The sequence below is a fragment of the Ranitomeya imitator genome, chromosome 3 (assembly GCF_032444005.1).
Source record: "Ranitomeya imitator isolate aRanImi1 chromosome 3, aRanImi1.pri, whole genome shotgun sequence".
NCBI classification, from domain to species: domain Eukaryota; kingdom Metazoa; phylum Chordata; class Amphibia; order Anura; family Dendrobatidae; genus Ranitomeya; species Ranitomeya imitator.
The window spans coordinates 122,727,525-122,741,065 of record NC_091284.1 but is presented as its reverse complement, the minus strand read 5'-3'; the positions used below and the strand labels follow the sequence as shown (position 1 = coordinate 122,741,065).

General features: G+C 44.2%; 1 protein-coding gene across 1 annotated transcript in view; it reads right to left on the bottom strand.

The window, feature by feature from the left end:
• Positions 1-461: 461 nt before the first annotated feature.
• The window catches only part of DPH1 (diphthamide biosynthesis 1), a 378,970-nt gene continuing 365,890 nt past the window's right edge, over positions 462-13,541 (bottom strand). Inside the window, exons 10-12 of the mRNA XM_069761363.1 lie at positions 12,584-12,662; positions 8,337-8,471; positions 462-1,360 (exon numbers count right to left, since the gene is read on the bottom strand). Coding sequence (XP_069617464.1) covers positions 1,271-1,360; positions 8,337-8,471; positions 12,584-12,662 — 304 coding nt within the window. The 3' untranslated portion in view covers positions 462-1,270. The remainder of the gene's footprint in view (positions 1,361-8,336; positions 8,472-12,583; positions 12,663-13,541) is intronic.

Sequence of the window (13,541 nt, the reverse complement as noted above, 5' to 3'; positions counted from 1 at the left end):
ATATGTATGATGGGAATATGGGCATGAGACTATGGGATGGAGGATGTGTGATGGGTATATGGGCATGGGACTATGGCATGGACGATATGTATGATGGGTATATGGGCACGGGACTATGGGATGGAGGATATGTATGATGGGTATATGGGCAAGGGACTATGGGATGGAGGTTATGTTTGATGGGTATATGGGCACGGGACAATGGGATGGAGGATAATGATTATAATTTGTTATAACTAACCACAGTTAGTTACTATGCCCAAGAAATGCCAGGCTCTTCAGCTGGTATCAGATAAAGGGAGAGACTACTATTATGAAATAGTTTTTATAATCTATATATTATTATTCTGAAAACTATTTCAGAATAGTATATACCGTACACACACACACACACACACACACTCTGTCTTGGATTTGCCTTTGCGATAGAAAAGTGAATAACTGGTCAGTAAGCACAAATGTTTGACAAATTTAGTTCAGGTTTTTATGGGAAAAGAATTAATATTTTACATTTACTGTTAAGATGAAGTGCTGGGAACTTCACATAACTGGAAGTGTGACCCTTTCAAGCTTTTTTTATTCTGCATCTGCTGTTTGTTGTTTATTCACTCTCTTACTTCAATCAATGTAACACCCCTCGAGTTCAGCTCTTCCCAGGGTAGAAGCTGCAGGCGCAGTGATTGCTGGGCCCCTTCCAAGGAACATTAAAGCCCGTGATCCCATCACATAGACATTACAGAGCTGCTTGCTGTGGGTCTCCACGCAGGAGGTGATTGGCTCTCACAGGAGGGGATGCTGCAGTCTGTGCCAGTAGTGGGGGCTTCATGGGTTCTGATTCCTCATCGCCCAGGCAACGGCAATAGGAGGGGGGAGCAGCTCAGATGAGCCCTTATTAAGCAATGATTTTAATTAGCAACAGACATTGCATGGCTCAAGAAACCCCAAGATAGAAGCAGAGGGTGCAGCTGGGTGCAACCTGCCTTCGGTCTATGGTGCACATATTTCAGGACTTGAAGATGTATCAAAACCTAATGGAGCAAAGCTTTGTGCACTTCATAACATGAATGGGTTAATAGAAAATGCTTTGAGGGTCTTTAAAGCTATTAAGAGAGTCATGATGATTTCCGGGTCTATTGAGCGGACCTAACACATGGGTCGCTTGGTATCATTGCACCTGCTTTCTGGAGTTTGCAGATAACTTCAGTATGTCCATTATCCAGCACAGAAACAGCTCCAAGGGGTGCGAAGGGGATCACAATGTTCATCACAGTCATTCAGTTTGGCTCGGTGCCTCTTCCCGACATTGGCAATCTGCCTTCTTTGTACACGTATTCATGGATGTCTCCTTTCTTGGTAAAGCCTAGAAACAGAGAAAAAGTTATACCAGAAGCAGTGAGCTGAAGATAGGCTGAGGAAGAGACGGGGCATGCGGTGGAAAGGAAATGGCCAACACCGAACACACGGCCACGAAGAAGTAGGACAACAGAGCTAAAGTAATGAAGGAATAGAAAGTGAGGCACACAGTACAAGTATTACACTATATGCCATGGGGATACGGCAGGGGCTGGCTGGCAAATTTTGGCCTGGGGGGCAAGCACACAGCAGTGGCCCATGAGTCGCGGCCCATCCTTAAAGGGGTTGTCGGATCTTAAGCTACATGTCTACAGTCACTATGTGTGAATTCTCATATCGTGCGCACTGAGTACTGTGAAGATTCTCTGGTGTCAGTGTCGGGAACAGGTGGTCTTGTGACCGCAAGCATGCGATATATATATATTCCCAGCCACATTCCGACTAGACTGTTTATGGCCTTGTTCAATACAGCTGCATTAGGCCATGCAAGTCTAGTCAGCATTTGACCGCATGTATGCAAATCACAAACTTGCAGCCACACACCAGCCGAATAACCACAGCATGGCGAACAATGTGAGAAGCACAAGTCTGCAGCCACATAGAATAACACAGAGTGAATGCAACCAATGATTGACACACGCACAACCTCATTGTATAATGACACACACACGCACAGCCCCACTGTATAATGACACAGACACAGCCCCACTGTATAATGACACAGACACAGCCCCACTTTATGACACACACACAGCCCCAATGTATATCCACTGTATAATGACAAACACACATACGCACAGCCTCACTGTATGACACACACACAGCCTCACTGTATAATGACACACACACGCACAGCCCCACTGTATAATGACACACACACAGCCCCACTGTATAATGACACACACACAGCCCCACTGTATAATGACACACACACAGCCCCACTGTATAATGACACACACACATACGCACAGCCTCACTGTATAATGACACACACACACACGCACAGCCCCACTGTATAATGACACACACACGCACAGCCCCACTGTATAATGACACACACACACGCACAGCCTCACTGTATAATGACACACACGCACAGCCCCACTGTATAATGACACACACATAGCCCCACTGTATAATGACACAAACACAGCCCCACTGTATAATGACACACGCACAGCCTCACTGTATAATGACACGCACAGCCCCACTGTATAATGACACACGCACAGCCTCACTGTATAATGACACGCACAGCCCCACTGTATAATGACACGCACAGCCCTACTGTATAATGACACGCACAGCCCCACTGTATAATGACACGCACAGCCCCATTGTATAATGACACACACATCCCCACTGAATATTGACACACACAGCCCCACTGAATAGTGACACACACAGCCCCACTGTATAATGACACACACACGCACAGCCCCACTGTATAATGACACACACACACACGCACAGCCTCACTGTATAATGACACACACAGCCCCACTGTATAATGACACACACAGCCTCACTGTATAATGACACGCACAGCCCCACTGTATAATGACACACACAGCCCCACTGTATAATGAAACACACATCCCCACTGAATATTGACACACACAGCCCCACTGAATAGTGACACACACAGCCCCACTGTATAATGACACACACACGCACAGCCCCACTGTATAATGACACACACACACGCACAGCCTCACTGTATAATGACACACACGCACAGCCCCACTGTATAATGACACACACATAGCCCCACTGTATAATGACACACGCACAGCCTCACTGTATAATGACACACGCACAGCCTCACTGTATAATGACACACACACAGCCCCACTGTATAATGACACACACACAGCCCCACTGTATAATGACACACACACAGCCCCACTGTATAATGACACACACACATACGCACAGCCTCACTGTATAATGACACACACACGCACAGCCCCACTGTATAATGACACACACACGCACAGCCCCACTGTATAATGACACACACACGCACAGCCCCACTGTATAATGACACACACACACGCACAGCCTCACTGTATAATGACACACACGCACAGCCCCACTGTATAATGACACACACATAGCCCCACTGTATAATGACACACGCACAGCCTCACTGTATAATGACACACGCACAGCCCCACTGTATAATGACACGCACAGCCCCACTGTATAATGACACGCACAGCCCCACTGTATAATGACACGCACAGCCCTACTGTATAATGACACGCACAGCCCCACTGTATAATGACACGCACAGCCCCACTGTATAATGACACACACAGCCCCACTGTATAATGAAACACACATCCCCACTGAATATTGACACACACAGCCCCACTGAATAGTGACACACACAGCCCCACTGTATAATGAAACACACGCAGTTCACACACACTCAGCTCACACACACGCAGTTCAAACACACGCATCACACACACGCAGCTCACACACACACGCAGCTCACGCACACGCATCCCACACATGCAGCATCACACACGCGCAGCTCACACACACATGCAGCTCACACATACGCATCACACACATGCAGTTCACACACATAGCTCACACACATCACACACACAGCTCACACACGCAGCTCACACACACATGCAGCATCACACACGCAGCATCACACACATGCAGCCTCACACACGCAGCTCTCACACACACGCATCACACACAAATCTTACACACAGCATCACACACACGCAGCTCTCACACATGCAGCTCTCACACACAAATCTCACATGCACAGCATCACACACACATGCATCACACACACGCAGCTCTCACACACACGCAGCTCTCACACACACAAATCTCACACACGCAGCTCACATACACACTCAGCATAACACACGCAGCTCTCACACACGCAGCATAACGCATCACACACACGCGCAGCATCACGCACGCACAGCTTCACACTCACAGCATCACACACACACAGATCTCACACACACGCAGCTCTCACACACCATCACACACAGACAGCTCTCACACACAGGCAGCATCACACACAAGCATCACACCCAAGCATCACACACGCATGCAGCTCTCAGACACACAGCATCACACACACCAGATACCTCATACACACATCACACACTCTCCTCTGTGGTGAGGGGTGGCTGATGTCCATGTGCAGCTCTTCAGTTTCTCCTGTTCAGAGCACTGCACTGTCCCGACACCTCGCTCGGTCTCTCCTTCTCTGCCAGGATAGCAGATAAGAGCAGGAGGAGCTGGGGCTTCTCTTTCCCTGGGAGCACCATGCACACACACAGGCCGGTATGCTGACCTTTCATGTTGATTGCTGCTGGCTGCACTGTCTCCCTCAGAGTGGCAGTGCCACACAGGAGCCCGCTCATCACATACTGCTGCAGCCTGCATATCGGGGAGGCTGGGGGGATGATGCGACCACGCACTACAGGTGTGCTATGTATTATAATCATTGCCCGTCCTCCAGCGGCCCTGTGCAGCTGCTTAGTCACCGGCCTGGGGGGCATATGCATTCCTGCCACCCGGCCCAGTCTGCCCCTGGGATACGGACTATGCCCAGCATACAGGACAGAGCAGGCATTTTTATATTGCTGTCAATATTCTCCTGTAACCAATGCAATCAGCATTACAGACCAAACCTGTGCTCGTAAAGGGCATTCACATTGCATCTTGCCTCTGACGTTGGGCGTTCCCAGTGAATCCCGAAAAGAAAAAATTCATACAAAACCAAAGATGAACCCATAGAGTACATTAACACAACTGTACCCTCAAATTGACCCCGTGGTTTGTCTTTTCAAGCGGGGCAATAATATATTTGCAATCAATAGCAATAAGTAGATACGCTACTGGATATAAAGAGATTCCAGCTAAGTAGTAAAAAATGTATATTTTATTAAATTAATACATTAGAGAAAACATTAAAAAGACAGGGAAACAGGCCTCAAAAATTGGGGACACAGATTGTGTACAGCTGCATGAAGAAGCGAGGCGAAACAGCGTCAGGGTGGAGAGACGCAGCATCTGTTATTCTCTCTGGTGGCATTTCGATATAGGTAATATACCTTTTATTGTTATAACTTATTTTTTTTGCTACCTTTCAGTCATTCATGTGGGATTCATGCGGCTCTACCATAAAGGCAGGAATGCATTTCTTATGTACCCATTATTACTGCACTAGCAGTTTAATTAGGGCTGGTTTATTTGGGCTCATATAGCCAATAACTGAATGCATTTTCCCTTTGACTACTATTGCACTTGCACTTTGTTCACGATGCTTTCGGCATTCTGCACATAAATCTGATTTAGTTTGATATTTGATACATAATCAGTGTCCCCAATGTTGGAGGCCTGTTGCCCTGTCTTTTTGATATGTTTATTCTTTCTTTTTTGTATTAATATAATAAAATATGTATTTTTTTTACTACTTAGCTGGAATCTCTTTATATCCAGTAGCATATCTACTTATTGCTATGGATATTGGATGTAAATATATTGGCAAAGCGTCTCGCAATGTACTATAGTTTCCTCGGGACATTTGTCATTCATTTTGTAGGGGCAATAATATAGTTGAAACATCGTTGGGGGGGAGAGTGCAAACGAAGTCCAATTAAACTCGCTATGTGAATGGCCCCTTAGGTTGGATTCACATGTACTGCTATATTATAGATATGAGCTTGGGGCAGGGAAGTGCAGGCGCACATACATATGCACTATGTATACTGTCAGGCATTAACAGGGTTTGCCATTTATTAGTCACAACACAAACTCTCGCCAGATAACCATTTGTGAAATATGTTCATCCACAAAGCAGTTAATGAATGGGTATAATTTCCATGTCAGGAGCTGCTGGATCAGTGACCTTTGCGTACAACCGACTATCTCCAGGTACAGCAATTTCCGCTTTATACCATAATAAATGAGCTAGAGGAACTCCGGACTGCCATTTAGGTAGCGGCAAGGGAGAAAACATCTCTGTGAGCTGCACACTGTTATGTTTCCTAAATGATTCCACTCTGTACATCAGCAGTTACACAACAGTATGGAAAGTGTACAATTACTGCCGCAGACAAACAGGTCTGAATACAAGGAAAGCCACACAGCACACGATATGGAGAAATGATAGTATAGATAGAAAAAGACCCTACGGCTTATGATGGACACAGCAGGGAGAAGAACAATGACGCTGTGATAGCTAATAGCTTTTTAATATTAAATGATGAATGCGGGTAAAAGGGGCAAATGTATTACAATATGTGCCCCACTCAACATTTTGCATAGAAAAAAGGGAGCCTTGGGAAGAATCAAATTGGATCCTTTTATCCTAAGGGATCGGGAAGGAGAGTTTGACATCTGACTCAAGCCTATAGAAGAGAATGATGAAGTGACCCTCTTGTGTTATTCTCAGAACGGACACGTCCCCTTTAAGTGACTACTGAAGCTGGGGAGAAAGCTCAGTGTAAGGGGGAAGAATGGGATCATTCACTGTTAGGACCCAATGGTGTCACTTATAAAATTGTACAATAATTGATTTTATTATATTCCAATGCTACTTCAGATAAGCCTTATTACTTTTGATACATGAATATAGAAAACCATTTTGACAAGCAGGATTCCGCTTTACAATACATTACATCACTAAATTCTAAACTAAACCCTACTTAAAAATACAACTTTGCGCATTGGATAAGTGTATAAATAACAAACTCCGTCATACTCACCTAGTGGCACCCACCTGGATCCTGCGCAGGCTGCCCCGTGGTCTGTGCAGAGACAGCAACTGATCTCACTGTTCTACCAGATCCCTGGACTGCTGCAGCCTGTGATTGGCTGCAGTGGTCTGGTGACTTGAACAACACCTCATCAGATGTTTTATGACGGCGTGCTCCTCAAAGTCACTTGACCGCTTGAGCCCAATCACAAGCCGCAGTGGTCCCATAGCTGAGGGAATGGTGATGCCACCGCTTCCTACCTCTATGCAGACCATAGCGCAGCCTGCGCTGGATCCAGCCGGATGCTGGTAGGTGCGTATGACCGAGCTTGTTATTTATTTATTTTTAACATATCTAGTTTCCCGAGCAAGGTTCAGACAATCCCTTTAATTTCAGATTAATAACCTGAAAAAGATTCTAGAAAATGGCGTAACGTAAATGTATCTACACAACCGAGGACCATTGGTATTCACTTCATGAAGTCACCTTTTTACTCTATGCGATTTGTATCAATCCCTAATTGTACGGCAGTTCCCTTGTAGATGATTAAAGAAACACAAGGGCAAAACACTAATATAAAATGCTACTTAAAGACCTTAAAATGGACAACAACTGTGTTCGGAGAAATGATGAACAGGCAGCATTAACGCATGGATATCCTCTCCATCTTACAATGACCTCTACCCTTTCAACGTAAAGACTCCTGCTGGCTCGCGGCTCCTGCACATCCATTAAGAAACTACTTTTGCTTCTCCGTACTAAAGGAAATGGAGGTTCTTTATTTTTTAGCACTGAGAATCTTTCATTTCACTTGCGCTATAATTATCTGTTATTATACTATAAAAATATAGCATGTGCTTAAACATTACTGACTCTAAGGCTTCTTTAAGTGAGATCCAGGCATAAACGGCTTCCAAAACAGACTGCGCTCTATTACCACTCCAGCCTAGAGGCAGTAAGTACATTGAACACCACTAGGTGGTGCTGTTGGTGCACAAAACTTAGGGGGAGAAAAAGTAAGACCAAACCCGTAGAGCCCAAAATATACAAATAAATGAGCGACAAAAATAGATAAAACAAGTATGTATTCAATAAAAGTGGATATAAAGACACGTCAAAAAGTGTATGTTGTGTCACAGTCAAATCTAAACCTGAATAAAACTATGAAAAAATGCTCATATTCCACACAAGGGCAGTTGAGAGCAGCACCTAGTCATCTATAGCAGCCCTCACCCTGGTTTGTCTGCTTGTCACACGTGGAGGACGATGAGACTCGTGGTTCACTGTCCAAGGACCCAGAGACTGATTAGAATAGAAATCCATGGGATACGTCTTCTGCCATTCTGCTTCCTTTAGAGCTACACAGGCCTGTAAAACACACAAGATATCGATCATCCCAATCCTAACAGTCCTAATAGAAAAGGACATTGTTTAGATTCTTCATTGATTCCCCAGCAGTCCTGCATTATGATCTACACCAGTCTGACATGTTACATTGCTGACCTTTGTCTTAGACTATTACAAATGCAGCGAGTTCCCCACCAGGACCCACTATGGCTGACTACATTGTAGGAGATGTATCTCAGCAACGGCAAAGACTGTAAATTCATTCTTCACCATGTGATGCTGATCAGTTGCACACACAATCAGAGGAACTAAATGAAAGACATGGTTCCTGTGTTACAAGATTTCCTGGATATCCCACTTCTTCTGCTAGGATAGACTTATTAGGTAGTCCTGAGTTAATAGAAGGGAAGGGGGAGGCGAGTCCTCTGTTCAGGACTCTCATCTTTGGAACCGAGAGGAGAACTAGAGAGATTCTTAGGCAGAATATACACATCCATATTTCGCAGTATACAATTTATGGACTGGTCCTGACCAGAACTCAAGAGGCCATCAAGTTCAGGTCAGAGGACCCACAGCTGATTCAGACTGCAAAACTCAGATGTGTGAATCCAGCCAAACTCTACATACATCTGTATCCATTTTTTATCCGTGCAAATGGATTGTTTTTCTTCAGTGTATTATCAGTTTTTACAAACTTAAAGGGGTTGTCCACTACTTGGACAACCCCTTCTTGTTTCCCATATTTGGCCTGTTAAAATAAAATAGCTAATACCTCCATATCCGGCGATGTTCCAGTGGTGTTGGCACTCGCGTTCCTGGTGCTCATGTGAGGTTCCTATGTCACCTGAGCCCTGCGCCCAATCAACGCCTCGCTTCCGGACGTATAAGTGATCAACAGGAAGTGGGAGCTGCGCCTGGCTGCTCACTTCCTGTTTTTACTTCTACGCGGAATCTACCACATTTTGCGGGAGCTCAGCTCCTGAGCCCAGTACACATTTGTGGCCCCCAGTACGGATGTACAGTTGCATCAATTTGCACAGAGTGGTTAATGGCGAAGTTGGATTTGCAAAACTGATCATGAGAATAGGATATGCTCAGAGTCCGCTGGATGTGTGATGTGTGCAGGGACCAAAAATATTCTGGCATGAAAAGCTGTGAAAAGTCACAGAATTTTGGTGTAACTCATGGGCAGGATAGTGGTGTTGTGAATGTCACTCGTTAAATTTATGAACAAGCAATCCAGCAGGGACTGGAGTAGGATTTGTGGCGAAGCGCACACATATGTACACCACGCATCCGAGATTCCTGATTTGTGAAGAGCCACATTTTCTCACCAACACCGATGTGAGCAATGGTGGTCTTCCTGAATCAGGCCCTATGGGTTCATGTAAGGTCCAAGAAAAACAAAACAAAACGTGCAGCACTGGAATATCACATACGAATGTGTCAATATAGCTTTACTATGGAGGAAGTGTCCCACCAAAACCATTGATTTGCATAGGTACTATTGTACTGCTTCATTTTCACGACAGCACCACCACAGGGGAAATTAACATCACCCCCTACTCTAGAACGCTCTACCACAACACATCAGGCTCTCACCTACCATTGGAACCTTCAAAAAGAGCCTTAAAGAGCCTGAAGACCCACCTCTTCTGACAAGCCTACAACCTGCAGTAACCACCGATCCACCAAACCGCTGCACGACCAGCTCTATCCTCACCTATTGTATCCTCACCCATCCCTTGTAGATTGTGAGCCTTCGTGGGCAGGGTCCTCACTCCTCCTGTACCAGCTGTGACTTGTATTGTTTAAGATTATTGTACTTGTTTTTATTATGTATACCAGGGGTGTCAAACTGCATTCCTCGAGGGCCGCAAACCATGCGTGTTTTCAAGATATCCTTAGCTTTGCACAAGGTGCTGCAATCATTATGTGTGTAGGTGATTAAATTATCACCTGTGCAGTACAAGGAAATCCTGAAAACATGACCTGGTTGCAGACCTCGAGGAATGCAGTTTGACAACCCTGATGTATACCCCTCCTCACATGTAAAGCGCCATGGAATAAATGGCGCTATAATAAACAATAATAAAATAATAATAACTATTATTTTAGGGTTTTCTCACGGATATTTAAGAGATAAGTAGGGGAGTGTCCTAAGCAGAGAACCCCTTTAAATTCTCAAAGCCTTACTAGAATGTAATTTTATGTCATAATTGTGTTCAGCCTTTTATTGCAGAAATGATAGGAGGCTTAGTCAATAAATGTGCCAGTGGCACAAGATCTGTAAATAAAGGTAATACCAAGGTTGCCAATAGGTTGACCTTTCCATCCCAATAAACAGATGGGTCATGATCTTGCTGGCAGCATGTGAGCAGTAAGCATTATCAACACCAAAGTGTTCCCAACCGCAACATGTTTTCAATGCACAAAATCAAGTGTTTCTCCTATTCCTGGTTCATTTTTATTGACTAGGAGTCTGAGTTATAGAATTGGGCCACGTAATTAAGTCCTGATTGTGAAGCAGAGAACTGTTCTCGAAATACCCAGAAGGAGTCTGATGGATCTAATCCTTGCTTTACTTATCTGGCTGGTGACTCTCCTATCAGTGATTTCTTAAGGAACGAGTCACTGTGAAAACAGCAGGACCCCCGGAGCCACGTAATACACACGTAATACAATAATAACAGTAATAATTATATAGAAAACACAAACCTTCTAATATACCCCCATCATAACCAGAATGTAGTTCAGGATCAAATGAAAGATGGGGAAAGAACACTGCAAAATACGGTACTCAATATAAGAAATGGCCAATACATATAAATTGTGCATCAAGATGCTCTTGGAATACACTTTTCCTGCAGTTTAGATGCACACAATTCATGAAATATTCCATTAGTGCATGGTTTACCACTTTGCAGAGATACCGTTCCTTCACTTTACAACAGGAGATATTTTAAGGGAGCACTAAACGTAAAGTCAGCAGCTCGGAGAAGTGTGGTTTATGGAGAGCGGCTGGTATTATCCACACTTATGTGTATAAATGGATGTGGGGGTTCGTAGAGCTGGAGATAGGAGACAGACATTCCAGTTAGTAAACCCATTGAAGGACCCTGTCATGTCTCTTTTTACAGCCTGGGATCACTGCTTAGAGGAAGACATACATTTCATTCCACTAAACATTAAATGTTTTAGCTCTACTGAAATGTCCAGCTTAGTCTGTGCATTCCCCACGAACATCTTCTCCCATAGCACTGAGTTATTGTGATCCTCCGTTATTCCTCTTGGAAATGTATAAACGGACAACTGGGGGTTGCAATTCCCCTTACTATACAATGCCAGGCTGTCTCTGTAGGGACACACCCTATTGATGGGGAAAAGGAACAACCAGCGCCAGTTGTCAAATTCTAGAAGAGGTTTCAGATCTGGTATTTCATGTGCAACACAAGTATTACAGACACGTCAGCAAAGTTGACTTCACGTCTTTATTGGGAGATGAGCGGAACCTCCGGGTTGTGACTGACAGGTATCACACACACCTCTCCTACTCTAATAATCAGGGCAGGTGCATGATACTCACAGATCAGACACAAAGTCAAACAGGCATACAATAGACATGACTTCTCTAGTCCTCGCAGAAGTGAGTGGACCTGGAATACCCCTTTTAAAGGGAATCTGTCAACAGGTTTTTGCTATGTAAGCTGAAGACAGCATGCTAAGGGATAAAACACAGATTTTAGCGATACCTCTCTTATAAAGCTGAGTGCTGTTTGCTTGTAATGATTGTTCTAGCACCAGTAGCTTATCATTGCTCAGAGCAGCTCATGCCTCCTGTTCTGACACGCCTCCTCCTGTGTTAGGCAGCTCGCTGTCTACAGACATTGTATATACAGAGCCTGGTGTGGGCGGGGCTAGCTTTCTCAGCTCTGCTTCATGCTAAATCTAAAAGCTCTGATTGTGTCAGAACGGCTGCACTAATCTTAGTAATCTAAGTGATACATTGTTGGACTCGGGGTCTCTTTGCCTACATCATACCGCTCTCAGATGAGATGGCTAAAACCTGCTGACGGATTCCCTTTAAGTACCTGAACCAATGCAGTTTGAGGCTATGTTATCCATGGGCTTACTTCATATGGAGTCAGCAAAGGTTTTGGGAAGGCAGTCCCCCAATCTATTGAAAGTCTTGGGCAGGCGACTTGTATCCACCTGCAAGTTACAAGAAGACAACTTTCAGTTAGCATATGGGAAATGGCAACATGCTTTTAGGACAATGTAGTCAGTGATGGAATCTACTGAGAGATCACCGAGCTTCAGTTTCCGAGACTTACAAACACGCCAGGCTCTGAAAGGGTTAAGCTAAGTGAGATCTAAAACTAGTTAAAAGCAAAGAAGCCCGTGTGGCTTCTATACCGGCCATGAAATATTCTGTTTATAAATTAATGTAGCGTCCAACTCAGGCCGGTGAAGGATGATGTTCCACCACATTTGTGGTTTATGATACCTTTTTAATGGACTGCCTGCATTTTCTCTTAACAAGCTTTTGGGAGCTAACCTCTTCTTTTCATCAGGTCAGAAATAATAGGCATCTCATTAATACTCTTAACGTTCGCATTCTAGTTAAATATTAACAGTTAAAGACATTTCCGGGATGTAGGGTTTTTTTTTTGTCTTCCTTTCCTTGCGTTTGGTTCTGTTTTTCTTACTGGAAATTAAGGAACATTTTTTTTTTTTACATATCTGATCATTTTTATAAACAGTTTGCACCTAAAAAAGTTTTTCGAGAGATGATGCAGTTAGTCCATTAAAGAAGAAAAAAAATACAAGAACGGATGGCCTCAAGTCGTTTCTTATGTTTCAGTTACATCTCACCAACAGAAAATTAATGATTAGGAAATAGGAAAATGTCAGACTTCTAGACAGACAAGCAGATGTAAAAGGTAGAAAAAAGTCAAAGACGGATTTATAAATAGAAAGGGAGACGGACAAATAGATGGAAAGACAAGGACAGACGTGGGGTAGACTGACGTGTAGCTGATCCCAGGGACGGACACAAGACAGGGGCAGAGACAGAGCCACGGGTTCATA